The 13,235-nt window shown below is 44.1% G+C and overlaps 1 protein-coding gene across 2 annotated transcripts in view; it reads left to right on the forward strand.

Moving 5' to 3' along the window:
• Positions 1-12,409, forward strand: part of lap3 (leucine aminopeptidase 3) — a 62,951-nt gene extending 50,542 nt beyond the window's left edge. For both annotated transcript variants that reach the window (XM_072496443.1, XM_072496441.1), the window contains one exon: positions 12,005-12,409. In XM_072496443.1, coding sequence (XP_072352544.1) covers positions 12,005-12,052 — 48 coding nt within the window. In that variant the 3' untranslated portion in view covers positions 12,053-12,409. The remainder of the gene's footprint in view (positions 1-12,004) is intronic.
• The last annotated feature ends 826 nt before the right edge of the window (positions 12,410-13,235 follow it).

The following is a 13,235-nucleotide window of genomic DNA, read 5'->3' on the forward strand; positions in this document are numbered from 1 at the left end:
CACCACAAAACATGTGTTTTAAGAAGCTCCAAAGCAGTCACTATACCTGCAAACAAAGGCATCATCATTGGTCATCCTGTACCCAAGGCAAGGAACAGCATCATGTGCTGCACTCGTGGTAGACAATACCGTACCAGAATTGGCTTGTTCAACCATCAAAAGAAGTGTAGCAGATGATCTCATTTGACCTCACCAAATGATAAGGCTGCATTCCCATAATCTTTTGCAGATGGAAGGATACCAACCAACTATCCAATCCTTGGAGTCCTGACAACATTTTGCTGAGTCTGTGTTGGACTTCATCCAAGGCTGATATATCCTTTCTAAAGTGCAGTACTCCAATTTAGATTTGGCCTAACCAGAACTTTGTAAATCTGAAACAAAATATCTGCCCTTTTATGTTCTAGCTCTAGTGAAAGAAGATAGGAACCCTCCTTCTGATTACCACTTAGCACCCTCCTTCAGTTGAGGGTGGCATAGGCACAGAATGGGTGCCCTTGGGGGTACTTCTTGATGGCACTTGAATGTCCATCACCAAGAGTGGCTGGGTCATCCCACTACTGTCCAAACTGACCAAGTACTGAAGGACGTATCTGCCAGATGAGGCCTGTAGCAGCTGGTGAAAGAATCATCGAGAGGGAAAATCTACTCGACCTTGTCCTTAACTAGCAACCTATCACAGATGCATCTGCCCATGACAGTACTGGTCGGAGTGACCATCACAAGTCCCCTCTTCGCACTGATACCCTACATCATGTGGTGTAACACTACCACCATGTTAAATAGGATAGATTCAGAAACAATCGAGCAACTCAAAACTAGGCATCCATGAGGCTCAATGGTCCATTAGCCGAAGCAGAATCATATTCAAGCACAACGTACAACCTCATGACCTTGCGTGTATCCCTCACCATCTACCATTACAATCAAGCCAAGGAATCAACTCTGGCTCGAAGAAGAGTGCAGCATAGCCTGCGTGGATCAGCACCAGACGTACCTAAATGGGAGATGTCAACCTGGCGAAACTACATCACAGGTCTACTTGCTGGACAGCTAAAGCAGCATGCAGACAATAGTTAAGTGATTCCACAATCCGTGTAATCAGATCTAAGCTGCTCGGTCCTATCACATTCAGTCATGAATAGTAGACAATTAAAAAACTAACCAAAGAAGGCAGCTGCACAACTATCTTCATACTCAATGAAGGAGGAGCCCAGCACATCAGTGCAAAAGACAAGGTTGAAGCATTTGCAACCATCTTCAGAACAGTGCTGAGTGGATGATCCATCAGTCCATAACACCGCAGATGCCAGTCTTCAGCCAGTTCAATTCACTCCACAAGAAACGTTGAAGGTACTGGATATTGCAAAGCTATGGGCCCTGAGGTTTTGTGCCCCGGAACTAGCCATGTCGCCTGGTCAAGCTGTTCCAGTAATGCTACATCACTGACATCTATCTGACAATGTAGAAAATTGCCCAAGCATTTCATGTCCACAAATCCAGTCCACCCAATTATCGCCCCATCAACCTCCTCTCGATCATCCGTAAAGTAATTAAAGGCGTCGTCGACAATTATGCCAACAGTGGCGGTGGAATCATTGCTGTCTATTGATACTCAGCGTTGTGGGTTGCTGTTGTGTGTCTTCATATGACTGAACAGGCCAATTCTTGATCCTCAGATCTTTGTGTTTGTGGACCAGGACATCCTATGAGGTAGTGGGTTCCATAGATCTATCCTTCTCTGCTCCTGCTCTGCCTTATAATTAAGCAGACTTATGGGGACTCAAAGCATGCTGTAGTTTGATGGACAAGTTGTCGCCATTCTGAATAATTAGTAACAAACTCCTCCTATCATTAAAGTTGATGCCACTTTCCTGCAAGGCTTGCTTCAAAGGCTCTTTGGGAAAGTGTCTTTGGGGCGTTTTCTTTGTCCTCCCCAGAACATGGGCCATTTGAGGGTTGAGAAAACAAGACCTGGCATAGTGTCTAGGATATTGAAATTGATTTTTCAAGAGTTTTGTCTGAATTATTGTGAATTTTTCATAGACTTTACAATGCGGAAGGAGGCCATTCGGCCCATCGAGTCTGCACCTGCTCTTGGAAAGAGCACCCTACCCAAGGTCAACACCTCCACCCTATCCCCATAACCCAGTAACCCCACCCAACACTAAGGGCAATTTTGGACACTAAGGGCAATTTATCATGGCCAATCCACCTAACCTGCACATCTTTGGACTGTGGGAGGAAAACGGAGCACCCGGAGGAAACCCACGCACACACGGGGAGGATGTGCAGACTCCGCACAGACAGTGACCCAAGCCGGAATCGACCCTGGAGCTGTGAAGCAATTGTGCTATCCACAATGCTACCGTGCTGAACCTGGCTTCAAGAAGGACATGAATGTTTACCCACCGATCCTCCCATTGAGTCCGGACTTTAGGTGAAGATATTGATGGGATTTCTCCAGTGCTCCTAGGTGTGGCTATTATGCAGTCCAGGTCTCAGTACAGGAGAATGATGATGACAACTGCTCTGTACAGTTGGACTTTTGTTGACTTGCGGTGATCTTTGTTGTCAAACAATCCTCACAGTAGTTTGCAGAATGCTGACCTGGTGCAGTGGATATGGTTATGGATCTCCTCATCAATGGTGGTCTGTTGAGAAAGGTGACTGCCAAGGTATGTAAAGCACACCTACACAGCAATAACCTGCTCACTAATGCTTAGTTTGGTTTCCACCAGGGTCACATGGCTCCTGACCTCATTGCAACCTTGGTCCAAAAATAGACAAAAGATCTGAACTTGAGATGAGGTGAGAATGACTGCCCTGACATCAAGAAATGTTTTGATCTAGTGTGGACCAAGGAGCCAAGCAAAATTGAATTCAGTGGCGATGAGGGGGAAAGCTCTCCACTGGTTGGAGTCATACTGAACACAAAGGAATATGGTTCTGGTTGTTGGAGGCTAGTCATCTCAGTCCCAGGACATGATTGCATGATTTCCTCAGCTAGTGTTCATCAATGACTCCATCAAAAGGTCTGAAGTGGGATGTTTGTTGATGCTTGTACAATATTTAGCACCATTCTCAACTCCTCAGATGCTGAAGCAGCCCGTCTCCATATGTAGCAAGACCTGGACAATATTCAGGTTTAGCATGTAACTTTTGTCACACAAGCAAGGACGACATATAACGAGAGAATCTAGCCATTTTCCCTTGCCATTCAATGGCATTACCATCACTGAATACGCCATCAGCAACAACCTGGGGGTTACCACTGACCAGAAACGGAACCGAAGCAGCCGTATAAATACTGAAATACAAGGGCAGGTTAAAGGCTGGGACTTCTGCAGCAAGTAACTCAACCTCCTGTCTCACCAAAGACTGTCCAGCATCTGCAAGGCACAATCAGCAGTGCGATGGAATACTTGCCTGGGTGAGTGCAGCTCCTTGTATCACTTGCAGGTTCCATAGGATCCTGCTTGATTCATGCCCCATCCATCATAACTATTCTCTCGCTCCACCACTGTTGCACAGTGGCATTAGTGTGTAGCATACGCAAGATGAACTGCAACAACTTGTAAGGCATTCTTTGGGAGAACCTTCTAAACCTGTGACTTCCATCATCTAGAAGGACAGAAGCAGCAGGTGCAGGTGAACACCACGACCTGCAGCTTCCCCTTAGCCACTCACCATCCTAACTGGGAACTATATCGTTCTCCCACTGACACTAGGTAAAAAACCTGGAACACCCTTTCTAACAGCACTGCGAGTGTACTTGCACCATATGGACTGCAGCGGTTCAAGAAAACGGCTCACCACTACCGTCTCAATTCGGGGTGGGCAACAAATGCTGGCCTTGCCAGCGACGCTCCTATCCCACAGAAGAATTAAAACATTTAATTCTGTTTTTGTTAGAAATAAAAGTAATGTGAACACCTCTACATTTCTACACTAACGTTTCATTTGTCTTTTTGATTATTTTTTTAACTAGACCATTACATTTTAGTGATCTATGCATATGGATCTCTTTGGACCTCCACTGTTTCTAGCTTTTCACCATTGAAAAAATATTTGGATCTAACCTTTCTTGGTCAAAAATGGCTTCAAAAAAGGGCAGCATGGTGGCGCAGTGGGTAGCACTGCAGTCTCACGGCACTGAGGTCCCAGGTTCGATCCTGGCTCTGGGTCACTGTCAGTGTGGAGTTTGCACATTCTCCCCGTGTTTGTGTGGGTTTCGCACCCACAACCCAAAGATGTGCAAGGTAGATGGATTGAACACGCTAAATTGCCCCTTAATTGGAAAAAATGAATTGGGTACTCTAAATTTTTTTTTAAAATGTCTTCACAAATGATATTGAAATTCACATATCAGTTTAGCCTGCACAATGTTTGTAATTTTATGCTCCTGTCTGCACTAGGAACATGAGAGTTGGCAGCAGAAATAGGTTACTCAGCCCGTTGAGCCAATTCCATCATTCAGTAAGATCATGGCTGATCTGACGAACATCCCACTTACCCCAATAACCTTTCACCCCTTGTTTATGAAGAATCTATCTATCTTTGTCTTGAAAACATTCAAGGACTCTGTTTCCACTGCCTTTTGAGGAAGGAAGTTCCAAAGACCGTCGACCCTCTGAGAGAAACAATTTCTTCTCACCTGTCTTAAATGGGTGACACCTTATTTTTTAAATTGACCACTAGTTCTAGATTCTTTGATTTGAGTTGATTTATTGTCACATGTACCCAAGTACAGTGAAAAGTATTTTTCTGCGGCCGAGGGAACGTACACAGTACGTACATTGTAGACAAAATCAACAGAGTACATTGACAAATGGTACATCGACAAACAGTGATTGGTTACAGTGCGGAACAAGGGGCCTAACAAAGCAAATATATGATCAAGAGCAGCATAGGGAGTTGTGAATAGTGTTCTTTCAGGGAACAGATCAGTCCGAGGGGGAGTCGTTGAGGAGTCTTGAAGCTGTTCCTATATCTGGATGTGCGGGTCTTCAGACTTCTATACCTTCTGCCTGATGGAAGGGTCTGGAAGAAGGCAATGCCTGGGTGGGAGGGGTCTCTGATAATGCTGTCTGCCTTCCTGAGGCAATGGGAGGTGTATACAGAATCAATGCGACGGTGGCAAGCTTGTATGCTGCATTGGGCTGAGTTCACCACACTCTGCGGTTTCTTGCGTTCTTGGACTGAGCAGTTGCCATACCAACCTGTGATGCAGCCGGAGGGGATGCTCTCTATCGCACATTGTTGCATCAATGTGAGTGGACCAGGACAGACTGTTGGTGATGGTGACCCCCAGGAACCTAAAGCTATCGACCATCTCCACTTCGGAACCATTGATGCAGACGGGAGTGTGTGTCGTGCTACGCTTCCTGAAGTCGATGATTAGTTCCTTAGTCTTTCTGATATTTAGAGAGAGGTTGTTTTCGGTACACCATGCAGCCAAGTGATTTATCTCCCTTCTGTAGTCTGATTCGTCGTTGTTTGAGATACGGCCCACCACAGTCGTATCATCCGCAAACTTATAGATTGAGTTGGAGTTAAATCTTGCCACGCAGACAGCGCGGTGGCGCAGTTGATAGCAATGGTGCCGAGGTTCCAGGTTCGATCCCGGCTATGGGTCACTGTCCGCGTGGAGTTTGCACATTTTCCCCGTGTTTGCGTGGGTTTCGCCCCCACAACCCAATGATGTGCAGGCTAGGCTGATTGGCCACGCTAAATTGCCCATTAATTGGAAAAAATGAATTGGGTACTCTAAATTTTTTTTAAAAATCTTGCCACACAGTCATGTGTGTATTGGGAGTACAGTAGAGGACTGAGCACACATCCTTGCGGGGTCCTGTGTTGAGGACTATTGTGGAGTAGGTGCTGTTGCCTAGCCTGACAGATTGTGGTCTGTTGGTGAGGAAGTCAAGGGTCCAGCTGCACAGGGGGGGGTCAAGTTCAAGATTGCAGAGTTTGGTTATTAGTCTTGTCGGGATAATGGTGTTGAAGGTGGAGCTGTAGTCTATGAACAGCAGTTTTACGTAGCTGTCCTTGTTGTCGAGGTGTTCGAATGTTGATTGTAGAGCCAGGGAGACAGCATCTGCTGTGGACCGGTTGTGGTGATAGGCAAACTGCAGTGGATCGAGACCGCATGGGAGGCTGGCAGTGATCCGTCTCATGACTCGCCGCTCAAAGCATTTCATGATAACAGACACCAGGGCCACTGGTCAGTAGTCGTTGAGGCAGGCTACCTTGTTCCTCTTTGGTACTGGTATTATGGTGGTCTTCTAGAAGGAGGTGGGGACCTCAGAGCGGAGGAGTGAGGTGTAGAGGATATCTGCGAATAGACTTGCTAGCTGGTCTGCGCAGGCTCTGAGTGCTCGCCCAGGAATACCATCGGGGCCCGTCGCTTTCCGCCAATTCACTTTCAAGAAGGCAACTCATACCTCTGAGGCTGTAATAGGTGGGTATGGGTGTGTCCAGGGCTGTTGGGGCGGGTGGCACTGTTGCGCTTTCCTTTTCCTGTCTTTTCCTATGGCTCTGTTCCAATTATGGCAATCAGTGAGGTTGCCCTCCTTTCTTTTGATATCTATGTTCTAATGCTCAGAGACCAGGTATCAAACGATACCACCACAAGGTTCAACCAGCTATCGATCAAAGAGCCAAACACCAGTTTGTTAGTTCAAGGTCAAGGGTACTTTATTTACACACAATTAGTCATGCAACATAAACACTACGAGTTAACTACACCTATCGACTAAGACAACCTGTACTTAACTTCAGGCAGCCGGCATAGGTCAGAGGAACAGTGGCCGCTGTCCGATTCTGGATCTATCGAGTCTGGAGAAGTAACTGCTGCTCAGCTAGGCTCATCCGTCTGGTAGCGAGCGTTGAACTTGGACTTGCTTCTGGTGGTGCCGCACTTGGGAAATGGTCGTAGCCAGGGCGCCAGCTCCAAGAGAGGACGAACATATGGCAAACTCTTCTTATACTTGGGGGTTTTCATGCTCTTTTGGGCGGTCCTTCAGTTTGGACCCCACTAATTGGGTGATCCCTGATCACTCTGTTCGATTCCTAACCAATAAGTGGGTGGGGATCTGGATGGCTGGGCGTGTCCCAAGCGGTCACTGACCCTGTTGTTTACGCTTCCCCTGAACAGGGAGTGGCGCCGAAATGTCTGGGACTGTACTGGTTGCTCGAGTACCAGTCCTTTGTCTTGGTGGAGATGGGCCATCAAATGCTAATCGGCCCATCAAAATGTTAATTGGTCGGAGTTTCGATACTGTCTGGACTTCTTGCTTGCAAATATATATTTCAGGCTCTGAGCCTGCCTGAGTCTTGCCTTGTTCATTTTACCCGCTAGGCTTTGCGAGTTTCTCTGTCCCTAGTTGTAAGTGGCCATCCCAGATGGCTACAGCACTGATGCATTGGCTGACTGCTCAAAGCGGGCATAGAACTTGTTCAAATCATCGGGTAGGGATGCTCCAGCCCAGATATTCCACCTGGCCCTGCTTTGTAGCCTGTGATCTTGTGTAGGCCCCGTCAGAGTCGTTGTGGGTTAGTGTCGTTGGCCTGGGACTCTAGTTTGATGTGGTATTGTCTTTTTACATCCCTGATGGCTTTCCGTGTGTCGTACCTGGATTTCTTATATAGGTCAGTGTCGTCAGACTTGAATGCCTCCGTCTGGAACTTCAGCAGGGAGTGAACCCTTTGGTTGAGCCAGGGTTTCCGATTGGGGAACACCCGTATTGTCATCTTTGTATGTTCTCTCACAGGAGGAAACATTTTCTCCACATCCATCCTGTCAAGACCCCTCGGGATCTTATGTTTCAACCATTCAATTATATTCCTTTTCTAAACTCCGGCAGATACAAATCTCGTCTGCCCAACCTTTCCCCATAAGACAATCTGCCCATTCCTGGTATTTGTTTCGTAAACCTTCTCTGAACTGCTTCCAATACATTTACATCCTTTCTTAAATAAGGAGACCAATATTATACACAGTACTCTACACATTGCACTCCATTTGTCAAACTTTTGTCCACTTGCTTAACTTATCCATGCCCCCTTGTGGCCTCCTTATGTCCTCTTCACTACTTACTTTCCTACCTATTTTAGTATAATCAGCAAATGTAGGAACCATACCTTCTGTCCCTTTAGTCAAGCAATTTATATAAATTGTAAATAGTTGAGGCCGCAGCACTGATCCCTGTGGTACATCACTCACTACATCCCACCAGTTAGAAAATGACCCATTAATGCCCATCTTCAGTTTACTGTTAGCTAGCCAAGCTTCTATGCATGCCAATACCTTTCTACCTGCACCATGAGCTTTTATTTTCCACAAAAACCTTTAATGTGCCACTTTATCAAATGCCTTCTGGAAATCTAAGTATGGCACATCCATTGGTTCCCCTATATCCACAGCACATGTGATTCCTTCAATGAACTCCAATAAATTGGTTATACATGATTTCCCTTCCACAAATGCATGTTGACTCTGTCTGATTGTCTTGAATATTTTCAAGGGACCTGTCATAACATCTTTAATAATAGCTTCCAACATATTTCCTATGACAAATGTTATACTAACTGGCCTCTAGTTTCCTGCTTTCTGTCCAACTCCCCCCCCCCCCCATTTTTTAATAAAGGAGTTACATTTGCTATTTTTCAATCTAATGGTAGGGAATTTTGGAAAATTGAAACCAACCCATCAACTATGTTATCAAGTCACTTCTTTTAAGACCCTAGGATGTAATTCATCAGGATCTACCGATTTGTGAACCTGCAGCTCCATCAATTTTTAAGCACCACTTCCCTGATGATTGTAATTTTCCTAAGTTCTTCCTCCCTTCCAATTGCTGGTTTACAGCTATTTCTGGAATGTTACTTTTGAAATTAAATGAAATGAAAATCGCTTATTGTCACAAGTAGGCTTCAAATGAAGTTACTGTGAAAAGCCCCTAGTCGCCACATTCCGGCGCCTGTCCTCTACAGTGAAGACGGATACAAAATACCTGTTAAATCATCTGCCATTTCGTTATTTTCTGTTAGTTTAATCCCACAATTTCTACAAGTCTTAATGTTCAGTTTGTTAACTTTTCTTATTAAGTATCTACAGAAGCTCTTACTATCATTCATTATATTTCTAGCTAGCTTTCTTTCTTTCTCTAATTTTTCCATCCTTGTTAATCTTTTTGTCATTCTTTGCTGTCCTTCATATTCTGGCCTGCCAGCTACTTCACAGCTCCAGAGATCCGGGTTCAATTCCGGCCTTGGGTGACTGTCTGCGTGGAGTTTGCATTTTCTCCCTGTGTCTGCGTGAGTTTCCTCCGGGTGCTCCAGTTTCCTCCCACAGTCCAAAGATGTGCAGGTTAGGTGGATTAGCCATGCTAAATCGCCCCCAAGTGTCCAAAAGGTTAGGTGGGGTTACTGGGATAGAGTGGAGGTGTGGGCTTAAGTAGGGTGCTCTTTCCAAGGCCGGTGCAGATTTGATGGGCCAAGTGGTCTCCTTCTGCACTGTAGGGATTCTATGATGATCTAGGATAACATACAAATATGACAAGATGTATGTTTACCTGTTTGAAGGACAGATTTTCATCTTCTGACCATCCAGCTATATAGAAGGATAAGATTCGGGGTGGGGCTGCGAGGGGATTCTCCAGATCTCTGTTTTTTTTCAAATGTTCAGCTTATCCTTAATTAAGGCTGTAAACCGTTAGAAGCTTAAGTAACATTTGCAAATTGGGGCCAAATGATATTATCAGTACTGCAACAACTCTGCAGCTTCATTTGACTCTCACTTGCACCCTTTTTTAAGGTGCTAGATTTTCTACCATCTGATGCAGTGTGATTGACATTGGCCACTTCTGTAATGAGGCCTGATGACAAAACATTAATTAGACCTCACCTACTACCTGCCCGAATATGCTCCAATGTGAAAATCCACCCCATGGTATAGTGTCAATGAGGTCTACGGCACAGAAAGGCCCATCGTGGCTGGGCAAGTCAAAAACAACCAAGTATTCTAATCCCATTTTCCAGGGTTCTGCCGTTTATCATGTATTCCCATGCCTTGTTTGTCCTGCCCAGATGCATCACCTCACACTTTCCTGTGTTGAATTCTATTTGCCATTGGTCAGCCCGTCTATATCCTCCTGTAATCTTAAACTACCTTCCTCACTATTTTCATGCAATCTGTAAACTTACTGATCAACCCTCCTACATCCATGTGTAAATCATTTATATAAACCACAAACTGCAAGGCTCCAATACTGATCCCTGCGGGAGCCCACTGGACACAGGCTTCCAGTCAGAAAAACGCACCTCGACCATCACCTTCAGCTTCCTGCCACTCAGCCAATTCTGGATCCAATTTTCCCAATCTCCTTGGATCCCATGGGCTCTTACCTTCGCTATCAGTCTCCCATGTGGGACCTTATCAAAAGCCTTGCCGAACTCCAAGTAGACTATGTCAAATGCATTGCCCTCATCTCCACACCTGGTCACGTCTTCGGAAAATTCAATCAAGGTTGGCCAGACATGACCTGGCCTTAACAAAACCATGCTGACTGTTCATGATGAATTCCTGTGTCTCCAAATGTAGATTAATTTGGTCTCAGAATTGCTTCCAATAGTTTCCCCACTACTAACTGGCCTGTAGTTTCCTGGTTTATCCCCTCCTCCCTTCTTGAATAATGGTACCATATTGACTATCCTACAGTCCCACGGCACCTCTCCTATGGCCAGAGAGGAATTGAAAATTATTGCCAGTGCCCCTGCTATGTCCTCTCTTGCCTCACTCAGCAGCCGAGATGCGTTTCATCAGGTCAGGAGAGTTGCCTACTTTTAAGCATGACATTCCATTCAGAAAATCCTCTCTGTTGATAATTTATTTAATTTTACCACAGTCCTTCTCCCTGATTTCTATACATACTGGCCTTTTCACGAGTTAGCAACGACATAAACCCGACCTACGCCCTCCCGCTCCACACACAAATTACCACTGTGGTCCTTAATGGCCCTACTCTTTCCCTAGTTATCCTTTTGCCTTAATATACTTGTAAAACAACTTCGGACTGCCTTTATTTTACCTGAGAGTATCCTTTCATGTCCCCTTTTTGTTCTCCTTTTTAAGTTCCTTTTTGCACATTCTACACACCTCTAGGACGTCTGCTGTTTTGAGCCCTCGATATCTGCCATAAGCCTCCCCTTTTTTCCTTATCCAGTGCTGTATATCCCACGATATCCAGGGTTCACTGGATTTGTTAGTTCTAGCCTTTTTCTTGATTAGAACATGTTGATCCTGTACTCCCTATTTCCTTCTTAAATGCAACCCCTGTGGTCCTTAATTAACAAAAATTATTTTGTTACTGATCTACCTAGAAGTGTCTTCTCCCAGTTCACTCTGGCCAAATCATATCTGATCTTATTAAAATCGGCCTTCCCCCAGCTTAGCACATTGATTTCAGGCCCATCCTTGTCCTTTTCCATTGCAGCCTTGAATCTGACGGAGTTATGATCACTGTTTGCAAAATGCGCCTCCAGATGTCTTAAGAGTTGAAACAGTTGAATGCAAATCTATAACCCATCATTAAATTGTAAATGGAGACCATTTACCCACTTTTCAAAATGAAACAAAACTTTTAAAGCATTTTCTCAGTAAATGAAAGTGAAAACATAAAGGAGGAAGCTTTTTGGTTTCATCTGGATTATTGTAGTGATAACCAATGAAACACTCACCACGGAACTTGTCCATCAGGGCAGAGTGACATTTGGAAATAGCGTTCCTGTTTGCTGTGTTTCACTTGAGGATCAAGTGGACATAAGAATTTATCGGGAAATGGTGGGAAATTCCATGATTTTTTTTTTTGGGGGGGGGTTAATTTTTTTGTGAACCTTTCAGGAAAAAGGGATTTGCAATTTACAAAATCAGTGGTGAATTTCCAACGAAGTGTATTTGATGCCATTTGGATATTTCATTCTGCTTTAAAATGTTCTGCAGGTCTGGTGGTGCTTGTACAGCTGCAGCATTCCTGCGAGAGTTTGTTAAAGTTCCTCATTGGGCTCACCTTGACATAGCTGGTGTAATGTCAAACAAAGATGAAGTTCCATACCTGCGAAAGGGAATGGCAGGAAGACCGACCAGGACATTGGTGGAATTTACAGCCTACCTGAGCCAAGAAAGCCAAAAATCATAAATTATACTTTTAAAGAGATTTTTCCTTTTCTAGTTTCCCCTTCATCAATGTCATAAGTCTGGTGCCCACACAAATGTCCTTCTTTTGTATCTGTGATTATGCTTACTTTGGATTTTTGTTTTTGCACATAGAAACATACAACTTAAATCAAAAAAGGATCAAGATTTTATCTTACAAGCATCATTAATAAACAATCTTTTGATGGTTTACATTTGTTTCTAAGTGCATTAAATGAAGATTTTTATCTTCTGAAAACTGTAACTGCCATAATTCATTATGCAACCGCTCATTGCTGCTAAAGGGGCAATAAACTGCAGCAACATGAAAGCTGCAGTATTCCCAGTGCCTTTGACAAATACTGAAATTGCGACAACCTAGGAATTTTGAAAAATAGTGATCATTGTTGAAAATCTCTTCCCTGATGAAAGGAAAAGCTGACACATATCGAGCCTTCAATATGGCTGCCCACCACTATTTTTGTAATATTAAAAATGATGTTGATAATATGCAATCCAAACCAATAAAGGTAAATAAACTAGACAAAACAAGAATTTGTAACAGCTGTAATTACAAAACATTCAGTATTGACAATGTCCGGGTCAGGTAATGAATGGATACAAAATTATTACACAATGTAGACAATTTTGATCCATCATCAATGGAAATAAATGTACAAAGGAATAGTTCATAGAATCATAGAATTTACAGTGCAGAAGGAGGCCATTCGGCTCATTGTTTTTCTTCCAACCATAAAGGGCTATCCAGCCTATCCCACTGCTGTGTTTGGTATGTAACCTTGTAGTTTAAGCCACTTAAAGTGCATGTCTGAGTAGTTAAATGTGATGAATATTTCTGCCTTTATCACCCTTTCCATTGGTGAGTTTCAAGCCTAATCAGCCTCTGGATGAAATAATTTCTCCTCAACTTCCCTTTAATCCTTTGCCAATTATGTTAGACCTATACCCACTGTTTATTGACCTTTCTGCAGGGAAACAGGTCCTTTTTGTCTATTCTAGATCCCTCATTTAAGACATC

Source organism: Scyliorhinus torazame, chromosome 3 (assembly GCF_047496885.1).
Source record: "Scyliorhinus torazame isolate Kashiwa2021f chromosome 3, sScyTor2.1, whole genome shotgun sequence".
Classification (NCBI taxonomy): Eukaryota; Metazoa; Chordata; class Chondrichthyes; order Carcharhiniformes; family Scyliorhinidae; genus Scyliorhinus; species Scyliorhinus torazame.